Consider the following 10,782-nt stretch of genomic DNA (forward strand, 5'->3'; position numbering starts at 1 on the left):
TTGACTCTCTCTTGATGTTAGAAATGTTTCATACAAATGTACATTTTCAGATACACGATTAGGCGAATTGTAAAAGGGTGGCGCGGTGCTTTGTTAATTTTCACTGTCTGTTAATCATTTGTTTCTGTCTTTTTTTGTGAAATACTGTGAAGTTATCATGTGTTGTGTGAATACACTGTTACTGAGCCACTGTCGTCGTAATAGTGTCTCATTCTTGAACGTGAACTATAAGGCAATGAGGCTTTTCCATTTTGACCAAAGTCAGTGGTCAGTCACGCCATATGCTCATAAACTGTGCTGTCACGGCCATCCAGACTAATACAGAGAATATGTAGAAGCAGTATCAAGGGTTGAACCAACGCACGATGGTCAGAGTTGGATATTTAGTTCACCAGGGCTGCTGACACCAAGTGATTGTCTGTGTCTGGTGGGGCTGAATAATTGATGATCTGTTGACCCCACAGTGCCAGCTTTGGTCCAGCGTTTACAGAACATCCACAGCTTCCTGTCCACATGCTGCCCTTTTAAAAACTGAATCCGATATATCCGAAACATGTCTAAAAAAAAGCCTGTCCTCATTCTGCACCTGTTGTCATTGGGGATAAGAAGAAAACTGTAAAACATTGAGTAAATTAAATCATATTTATAAACTAGTATAGAGGGGATATATGGTTCATTTGCAGTCACTGTGTGTAGGCTATAAGTCAGTGCCTGGGGCTGGATGAATAACCACAGTTCCTTTTCAGACAAACCGTCTCGTGGCCCCTGATGTCCCTCCAGCTCCCTCTGTCTGTCTAGGTCGCTCCTCCGCTTCACGTCGACCGGAACAAATGGACCACATGAAAGCAGGATTACAGTCATTACAGTCACAGATGTTTTGCTTCTGTATATGTAAATGTAAATGCTCCACAGTCAGTCTCTCCACACTCTTTAGATGTTTCTCTGATCTCGGTTAATGCCTCAACTTGGAGTCAAACCAGAGATTTATAGAGGTCACTGAGGGGATGAGGGTTTTTTTTTCTGTTTTCTTTTCTGTGCCAGTAGATCACAGAGTCTTGTTGCCCCAGGCAGCCTGTTTGTTAGATGACTGCTGATGGGGACGGAGTAGAGGGACTGTGTGTGACTACTAGTGCTGCAGCTATACTGACCTACATACAAAGTGAAGGGAGCGATGCCTATTATGTAAATTCCTCTGCCATCTTTTCAGGGAAACTGTGCCAACTTTTCTGCCCGGGGCCCTCTTGCTGCCGGACTAATCCGTGTCCAATTTATCCCCATCTAGGTCTGTCACTCTCTCTCTCTCTCTCTCTCTCTCTCTCTCTCTCTCTCTCTCTCTCTCTCTCTCTCTCTCTCTCTCTCTCTCTCTCTCCCCTGGACAGTTACCACAGCGAGGATGACGTTCCTACAAAGCTGAACCTAGTGACTAACAGTGTGCCAGATAGCCATCAAGCTGCTAACAAATGTGCACTGTCAGCCGGATGTTCTGTTGTCTAGTGACATACAGTGCCTATAAAGAGTAACCCCCTGCCTGCCCATTAGAGGTTTACGTGTTTTATTGGTTCACAACCATGAATCAAAGTAAATTCAGTGTGGCTATTTTACTCTCTTTTTTTCTTTCTTTTCTTTCAAATGGACAGAAAAGTCAAAGTGAAAACAGCTTCTTTTTTAAGTCATCTTAATGAATCATAAAAAAAGACTTGCTTGCAGATACCGGCGTTCGTTTATTTTATTGACAAAATATATCTAAATAAGAACTGAATAAAAAAGATATCTATGGGTGAGTTGCCCTAATGTGGGACACTGCCTAATGTGGGACACCTAAGGTCTAGAGCATTTATCTCTTGTTTCTGACACATGTAAATAGATAATATTGTTGTCAAACCCAAGCAGGGGTTCCCTGTGATTGAAATCACATGAATTCACAATTTTGATCATAAAGATAAGGGAGGGGAAACAGTCAAAAAGGAAGTAAACCATATGAAGTCCAGACAAAGGACAGTGACATAGGTTTGAGAGGAACTCAGTGCTAAGGCTATACATGTTTCATTAACAAAACAATGTTGCCATTTGTTATCAGATTATGTTTATGAAAAGTATGCAATAATATTGGGAAAATGTTTTAAGTTTTTTTCTTCTTCAATCAATCTTTAGCTGTCCCACATTCGGAAAGGTGTTTCCAAAAGTGGGACAGCATGATTTGCCTAATCTGGGACAGTCATTTAAAGTGGGGGAATACATGTAGGAAAATCAAATGTGCAATATGAATTTTATTCAAGGTTTACAGGTCCAATACTCTTATAAAGAAAGCATCCCTGAAGCAAATAGAAATGAACTCAATCCTGTGCCTAGGAAATAGTAATGTTCTCATATCCCATGTTAACTCAATGCAATGTATTACAGGTCAGGCTATAATGGCAAAGCGCAGAGTTGGGATATGAAGCCAGGGCAGCCAACATCTTGGGGATTTCAGAATGGTATCATGTATGGGTCAAATGTATTGGCTTCATATGTAATATCGTACATAAGTTGAAATTGCAAAAAGAGTCCCACATTAGGGCAACTCACCCTATATTAATACAGGACAATTAAATGAAAAAATTATGAAAACAAGGCTCCTGGTCCTGGCTACGCATAAATAAACAGTCAGAGGTTTCAGGGGAAAAAAAAGGTTCCATAATGTTGCAATAGTTTGTTACAATTTTAAAATGTGTTTACTCAGCTTGATTAGAGAACGTGTGTCTATGAAAAAAATGCAAGATGTTGTAGTGAGTTTGAACATTTCGGTTTGTGAATTAAATATTGGCAAGTTTTTGCCTCTTTCTTGTCTTTTCAGTTTACCCCCTGCTGCGCTTTCACATGTGTCCACAGGGCGTCGCTGTTCTGAATAACGCCACCGTGTTGCTGCTGCACGTTGTTTCTTTCTGAGGTCAAAGTTTACTGCAGGCAGGACGTTGCCTGCCCCCGTAGTGTTTGCTTATTTTAGGTGTTTGGTTTTTCAGAAATCAATACTATACATTTGCTGGATAGTTCCCCCCCTGGAGGCTAACTGATGTTGGGTAAGTGGCGGTGACATCCAACTGCGATGACTGACGTTAACATAACACGTGAAAATAACTCGGACGTTGTTTAAAAGCGACAGAGACACTGAGCACTTCAAGCTAACTAGCCTGAAACCATGTAGGCTGTAAATGACAAGCTAGCTGCGGTAGTTAATAACCTAAACAGTTCTCACGTATTAGCTAACGCCTTGTCCAACACCGTCTGTGTGTCATTTACACTACTGGTTATTTATTAAATCGAGTTTGTCTCCCGTCAGGTGGTTGTATCGTTAAAGCTGAAGTGTATAGCTGGCTAACAGCTTTGTTACGTTAGCATAACGTTTCAGTGGCAGCGTTTTATCCTATGGTTTTATCTCAATGGGTTTAAACAAACACAGCATTGTATTAGCTTGAAGTGAGGGATTAACGTACTATTGGAGAATTTTTTTTATTGAAAGTGTCTTATTATACACTTATTTACATTTAAAGATCCAGTTAAGAGCTTGCACAAAACAGATCCTCAAACTCTTAGAATACTTTGTGAACCCTAGCACAAGGCCTCAATTTTGTTGAGGCTTCATTCTAGGTTTTTGTTGTTTAGATGTCTGAAACCATTCTTTCACTAAAATGGCACCAACTAAGTCTAATTGCAGGATACTTTCTTAAACAGCTAACAGGTGCTATCAGTCTTTACATAAAAATATAGATTTCTGCAAGCCAAAGACAAATGTATGTGGCCATCTTGCATGCAAAAGGTAGTCATTAGACAACATTGTATTTTCCTATTCATTGACAGTCCCTCCAACCCTCCTCCTCCTCCTCTTCCTCCTGCAGCAGCTTCCTCCACCTCGTCTGCTACAATGACCACCATCGTCCATGACACCACCGAGGCGGCCTGTCTGTCCTCGGAGTACAACCTGTACCTGAAGCCCATTGCCAAGATGACGGTCAGCGTGGCCCTGCCTCAGCTCAAGCTCCCGGGCAAGAGCATCTCTAACTGGGAGGTGATGGAGCGCGTCAAGGCCATGGTGGCTCCAGAGCAGTTCTCTGCCCTGCGCATCTCCAAGAGCACCATGGACTTCATCCGCTTCGAGGGCGAGGTGGAGAACAGGACGGTGGTCAAGACCCTGCTCAGCCGCCTGGACGGCAAGAGCATCAAGCTCAGTGGATTCACAGATGTACTGAAGGTGAGGATGGATGACGTCATCGTGGTGCGCCAGGGTTCATCCCATGGCCAAAGCTTTGCTGGTTATGTCAATGATTGGAGCAACTGTATTTGTTTGTTACTTCCATGGTTATTTGTTGACTTACAGCCCTGTAGTTGTGCATTTGAGTCGCATTGCCTCTTAAAGACAAATGTGTTTTTAATATTTTGGCGTTCCCATTTAATATCAATGAGACTATAGAGACTTTTAAACATCTCCATACTCCAACACATTTATTTGAAACACATTATCAGTACATTGCAATTCAATGAATCATTGCCAAACTACAGCCTAAAGAAGAAGAAGAAAACAAATCACAGGGCTGTGTTAGTGTTATCTAAGCATACCCAACAAACTGGCAATTGACTATGTTCTCCATCTTCTATTTCCTCAGGTTCGTGCAGTAGAGAATAAGGTGGACTTCCCTACACGTCACGACTGGGACTCCTTCTTCCGTGACGCCAAGGACATGAACGAGACCGTGCCGGGAGAGAGACCGGACACCATCCACCTAGAGGGACTGCCCTGTCGCTGGTTCAGCCAGAAGGACAGCCAGTTCCCAGACCGGCCCTCTGAAGAGGTCCTCATGGCTGTCTTCCAGACGTTTGGCAAGGTGGGACATGTTTATGTTTTTTATATATCATGTCTTCCTTATGTTATTTGTTAGTCTGAAATTAAGTAAAGTTTCACCAGACTGCAAGACACAACTACTGTATTTAGTGCTCACATAACATACCATGCAGGAGACAACTCAAGACCTTTTTCTCTTGTGTTTTTATTTAGCATGAAGACAATGCTGGAATTACAGTATATTTGTACAGTTTTTGTAATTAGTAATTAGTAATTAGTTAGTAATTAGTTTGTTTGCAAACAGACTTTTTTCCCCCTTAAACGGTCCAATTCAGAGAGAGAGAGAGCTGAGAGAGAGCTGCGTTACATTTTAAGTAAGGGAATTTTTGCAACTTAGTAGAACTTAACGAAAGTTGATGCTTGTGCCAGCCAAATCTACAATGTCAGACGCAAATCTCATGCGAGTTTTGCCGGAGTTGTGCACGCTTCCGTCATCTCAATCGTACGGTGTAAGGTGGTCACTGAAGTTTGTGAATCTAGTGACCCTGCAAGCTCCAGTTTTTTGCACATCTTGTAGTCTAGACTAAAACTCAGTGGGTTCTGACACATTGTCATTAGATGTGATAGCGTGTCAGACTTTTCAAAGTCTTCTATGGTAGGCATTAGTTAAACATTGCCAGATATCACCAAAAGTAATCATGTATATTGTTTTGCTTTTTTTTAAATTTAATTTTGTTCAAAATGCCACCTTTTTCATGGTAGGTGCGAAATGTGGACATCCCCATGCTGGACCCATACAGGGAGGAGATGCTGGACAAGAACTTCAACACGTTCAGTTTCGGGGGTCATCTGAACTTTGAGGCCTATGTCCAGTACCAGGAGTACGGAGGCTTCACCAAGGCCATGGACACACTGCGCAGCATGAAGCTGATGATGAAGGGAGAAGATGGGAAGGCTGTGGCCTGCAACATCAAGGTATACTGCAGGCTCCCATCTGCTGTAAAGTACAGAACTATCCACAACAGTAAGGAGTAGACAGACAGACAGACAGACAGCTGGCTAGATGGAGATAGATAGAGAGAGAGATAGCTGGATGGATGGATGATGGATGGATAGATAGATACTTTATTGATCCCGAAAGAAATTCAGACATCCAGTAGGAAACAAGAAAAGAAAAGTAGATCTAGCTTAGAACTTGTACATATGCAAAAGAATGAAAGCAGTATTTGTAGCTTAAGTGTGTTGAAACCTGGCCAACAATGATTTGAATGAGGATCCTATGTTGATCCAGAATGCAACAGAGCTCAAGCAAATACAAGCAACAACAAAACACTGTTAAACTCATGGATGTTATTCTCTCACTGGACTTCTCACCAAAACCTGCAGCCTTTGCTGTTCTGGTTCTGACATGTCAGGGAACTGTTTTGTGTGTGAGGCCACAAGTGAACTGCATCTGCTGTAGTGCTGTTGCATATTTTTAGCAATTAGATTGTGTTGCTCAGCCACATAGCAGCTTTAAGACCTTTTAGTGGAATGAACTGTGTCATGGTTATTTGTCAAAGTAATGAGGGTCAGGGAGAGCCCAGGTCTCTTAATCCGGAGTAAAGCTTCACTGTAACATTTCGATTAAAGGGGGGGTAGAAGAAGCAAAGGAGTGTCTCTGTTTGAAAGGAAGGTGGGAAAGAAAGGGGATCTTGTAAGTTGTTTTTGTTGAAGTGTCAGTTCAGTACTTGATCAACAGGAACAATGATAATGACATCATCATTCATCAGGATCAAGCTGTTGTGATTTTAAAAAATGTCTACCGTCTAATCCTTACTGGTAGGAATGCTCTGCCAGGCCATATTAAGCCTAAACCTTAAGCACCCATTTGTTTGACAAGTCAGAGAGCCCAAGCTGTTTTACACTAATTATTTTACCTTCCACTTTGACTAGACTGTTTAGTCTGGTTTCACTTGACAGGCTGAAATGAATATTCCACAGGCAATGCTAGAAAGCTTAGATCAATTCATAAAAAAAAACTGCAATAATACATTAAACTGAAACCGTTTTTGTGACAAAAATAAATATGCCACTGTCTGTCCTTAGTTAGTGCTATGTATACCTTGAAAGCACTTTTAATTAAAATTTTTTTTAAACCATGTGTCTGTGCATGTGTTTCCCTCAGGTGGCCTTTGACACCAGCAAACACCTGAGTGAGACAGCCCTGAAGAAGAGGACACAGGAGAGGCTGAAGCTACAGGAGCTGGAGAGGCAGAGAGAGGAGCAGAAACGACGGGAGAAGGAAGAGGAGGAGCGGCTGAAGGAGGAGGAGAGGTAGGATTCATTGTACTGTAAATTAGGGCAGAGAAATAAATTTAAAAAAAACTACTACACTACCATTCACATCTAGAACGTTTCTGCAAATGTGTCCACCCTCTGTGTGTAGGACTCATATACATGTTGTATCTGTCCATAAATACAGGATCACTTGGCTTATACATTTTCCTAAACCAAGCAGCATTATATAAAATATAAGTTTTAAATCTTAAAAAAACAACAACAAAATGTGTTAGAAAACACTTCCACTGATAGAGAGACAACTTTTTCTGATCCAAACCACTTAGTCTAGGGAAAAAACTATTCATATTCAGTATAACATGTAGTGGCAGGCAGTGAGAGTAACAGTCAATTTCATTTCACTATACTTATAAGAACAATATCTGTACAAACAATGGTTACAGTGCATCGCTGCACAGAATTATTTGACAACAGTTGATGGCGAAAAGCTTATCGGGCATATCAAATATTCACCGAAGACAATCGTATCCTTTTGTCCAGGAAACAGAAGGAGCAGGAAGAGGAGGAGAAGGAGAGGAGGAAGGAGGAGAGGATAAGAAAGCGAGAGCAGAAGCTGCGGGAGAAAGAGGAGAGGAAGAACCTGAAGAAAGTGAGGAAGCAGCAGGAGGAGGAGCAGAAGAAGCTGCAGATGAAGATCGCCATGGAGGAGAGGAGGCTGCTGCTGGCTCAGCGCAACCTGGAATCTATACGGCTCATTGCAGAGCTGCTGGCCAGGGCCAAGGTACAGCCACAGAGATATACACAGTACACCTATGCTTTTGGGTATACAACCACACATCCTTCTGCTCTGTAATAATACACGATAGATGTGATACCAATACTGAGGTTGATTTCTACAAATTTGATATTTAAACACCCTGGCAAACAGTGCGCAGGGTTGAGCGGTTATTTTTCAAAAAAGGACTCGCTATTGAGACGTTGTTAAGATGATAGAAGATAAGAATGCATTACATGCAGTGATTTTGTTTGTTTTCTTTGTATGGAACATAGGTTGTATTGGGTTACATTTTGATGTATTTAAGCGCTATTCAGTGAACATTTGTATTTGGTTTTGATTAGTTCAAAGCAATCTTGTAAAATAAAGTGTTAGACGAGAAACTGAAATTAGAAATAAGCTACATTTGGAGTAGAAATATGTATTACCCAAAGGTTATGTTGTAAAACCTCAACCCTAACTTCAGTTACTGTCCTCATCCATCATATCTTCTAACAAAAAGCGCTGAAAGTTTGAGCTTTTAATGTTTGAAACTTCACTTAGCCTAGAGACTGTCCTGTATTGATGTCTCATATCCTTGTTGTGTAACCCTAATATTCTCTTTTGCTGATGATGGTGGTTTATTGTCCATTTGTTTCTTCTCTTTAAATTTCCCACCATGTTTCCACCTCCACGTATCCACAGGCGGTGAAGGATCAGCAGCAGGAGAAAGAGCGCTCTGAGCGGGCAGAGAGGGAGAGGCTGGAGCAGGCCAGGCAGAAGGAGGAGCTGTCTCGTCTCAGGCAGCTGGAGGCCTGCAGACGGCGGCAGGAGGACGAGCTGCGGCGGGTGGAGGTGGAGAAGGAGCGCGCCCTGGAGCTCCAGCGGCGAGAGAGGGAGCTCCGGGACAAACTGCTCTGCAACCTGATGAAGAAGGGCCAGGCCGGCCCCGACGCCAACCGAGAGGAAGAAGAAGAAGCCTCCGACACTGCCACCGTCAACGACCTCATAGCCGGAGTGCTGGGCCGGGTGAACGGGGTTCAAGCGGCCGAGAGCAAAGACAAGATGGCGTCCACGTCGAAAATGAAGAGCAAAACGACAGAGGAGAAGAGGAAAAGAGGGGAGGACAGGAAGAGAGCAAGGGAGGGGAGGAGGGAAGAGGCGGCGAGGAGGAGCAAGAGGAATGGTAGCAGGGAGCGAGCGAGGGATCAGGAGGAGCGCCCGCGTGGAGAGAGCTCCTATAGCAGAGACAGGAGGAGGAGGCGCTCCACCAGCCATAGCAGGAGAAGACGGAGCTCCAGTCACCACCACCACCACAGTGATAGGAGGAGCCACAGCAGGAGAGGCAGCCATTGTAGCAGTAGAAGCACGGGCTCAAGCAGGGACAGAAGCCGAAGCAGCAGCTACAGCAGAGCCAAGAGACATGGTGGTGGTCACGGTCGCCGTAGACACAGCAGAGGAAGCTCCCGGGGCAGCGAGCGAGGGAGCAGGGACAGGAGGAGTCACAGCCATTACAGCAGCAGTTACCGGAGACACAGCAACAGTAGAGACCGCAGCCACTCCAGAAGAAGATGAACGATCTCACCACATAGGATCACTTTGAGATTTAGAGATGATTGAGATTTCTTTTTTTCTCCCCATGCCTCGGTTTACACCTGTGAAGTTCAACGGGGTTTCAGAAGAACAAAATATGTGTTTTTTTTTTGTCCCTTAATTAGGTTAAGGCACTAAATGGCTTTCTAAGGCAAAACATGACATATTTAGTATAAACAAAAACAAAAATATAAGTGTAAAAAATCAACTGAAGCAACATAAGTTTACCCTGTGTGTATGAGGAATGTACTTTGTTGCAGTTGATTCTAGGGAGTTGCTTTTATCTTTTATTTTTCTTTCTTTTTTTTCTTCCACATTTCATGTTGCTGGATTGAAGCTGCTGACGTTTACATAAAAACACTTTCATGGCGTAACATTTTGACGATTACATTAGAACTACTGTATGTTGTGAAAATGATAGTAACGGGAGAAAATACAATAGGCTTATAGGGTTAATATCTGATTCAGTTGGTAATCCATTACATAATAATATCATCGCAAGATATTTATTGTGATGCTTTACATGATGACCGTTGCATAAGTAAGTGTAAGTTGTCTTGGTGCATGAAAACCAGTGAACTATAGAAAGTGCTGCAGTGGACAAAATGTGGTGTTGGTTTGATATGGGGCAAGCCTGTGTAAGAAAAGGCAGCATCCTACCCTGTACTGCACTTGTCCATTTATCAGCATAAAGTCTCTAACACATTTAGGCCCCATGGTTGCCATATTTGTGGATCTTTATGTTTACTACTGGACTGAAATGAATGGCTGATGTTCCATGACAAATGTGAAAGTTCCACCGACTATAAGAAACGTACCTCTGTCTGTGTGTGGACAGACCCGCAGACAGACTTATTTCCCAGTCCCGTGGTTGCTGCCTTAAATATTTCTTGGATTAGTGCTTCAGTATTGGTGGTGCTGTTGATAAGCTGCTCTGAATAACACGACGGAATTCTCTGCAATAGACTCTTTGTCAATCTTGACAAACCCAGAACCATTTTTTGATGATCACACAGTTTCAGCAGACCAATACTGATTTTTTTTTATTTTGTATGTTTTAAAATGTTTTGAAGATTTTAGTTTTTAAAATAAGAAGTCGTGTGAAGACTTTTTAAGAAGGACTCGGAAAGCTTTGTGCTCCCTTTTTCTCTTGGTCATGAGTACAGATGGATTTTAAATCTCTCCAATTTCCTCAGTTTTCATGTCAAATAATTTTATTTACACTGCTACATCATCATTTTTACCTGTCTTGATTAAGCGCATTTGTTCTGTGTACTGTATGCTCATGTTTCAACTAGAGCATGTCTTGCATACACACTTTAAAATAAAAATACAAGATAAA

At 42.3% G+C, this 10,782-nt stretch overlaps 1 protein-coding gene across 1 annotated transcript; it reads left to right on the top strand.

Moving 5' to 3' along the window:
* The first annotated feature begins 2,932 nt into the window (after positions 1-2,932).
* On the top strand, positions 2,933-10,766 carry akap17a (A kinase (PRKA) anchor protein 17A). The gene is made up of 7 exons (XM_080037821.1): positions 2,933-3,056; positions 3,873-4,225; positions 4,638-4,856; positions 5,576-5,788; positions 6,981-7,129; positions 7,634-7,874; positions 8,553-10,766. The coding sequence occupies exons 1-7, from the start codon at positions 3,050-3,052 to the stop codon at positions 9,420-9,422; spliced, it is 2,052 nt and encodes a 683-aa protein (XP_079893947.1). The 5' UTR covers positions 2,933-3,049; the 3' UTR covers positions 9,423-10,766.
* Positions 10,767-10,782: the final 16 nt, after the last annotated feature.

Source organism: Ammodytes marinus (assembly GCF_949987685.1).
Source record: "Ammodytes marinus genome assembly, chromosome: 12".
NCBI lineage: Eukaryota > Metazoa > Chordata > Actinopteri > Uranoscopiformes > Ammodytidae > Ammodytes > Ammodytes marinus.

Excerpts from the sequence above, each read along its gene's own strand:
- akap17a (XM_080037821.1), top strand. Across the intron at positions 4,226-4,637 it reads GATTCACAGATGTACTGAAG|GTTCGTGCAGTAGAGAATAA; the intron begins GTGAGGATGGAT and ends CTATTTCCTCAG. Across the intron at positions 5,789-6,980 it reads CTGTGGCCTGCAACATCAAG|GTGGCCTTTGACACCAGCAA; the intron begins GTATACTGCAGG and ends TGTTTCCCTCAG.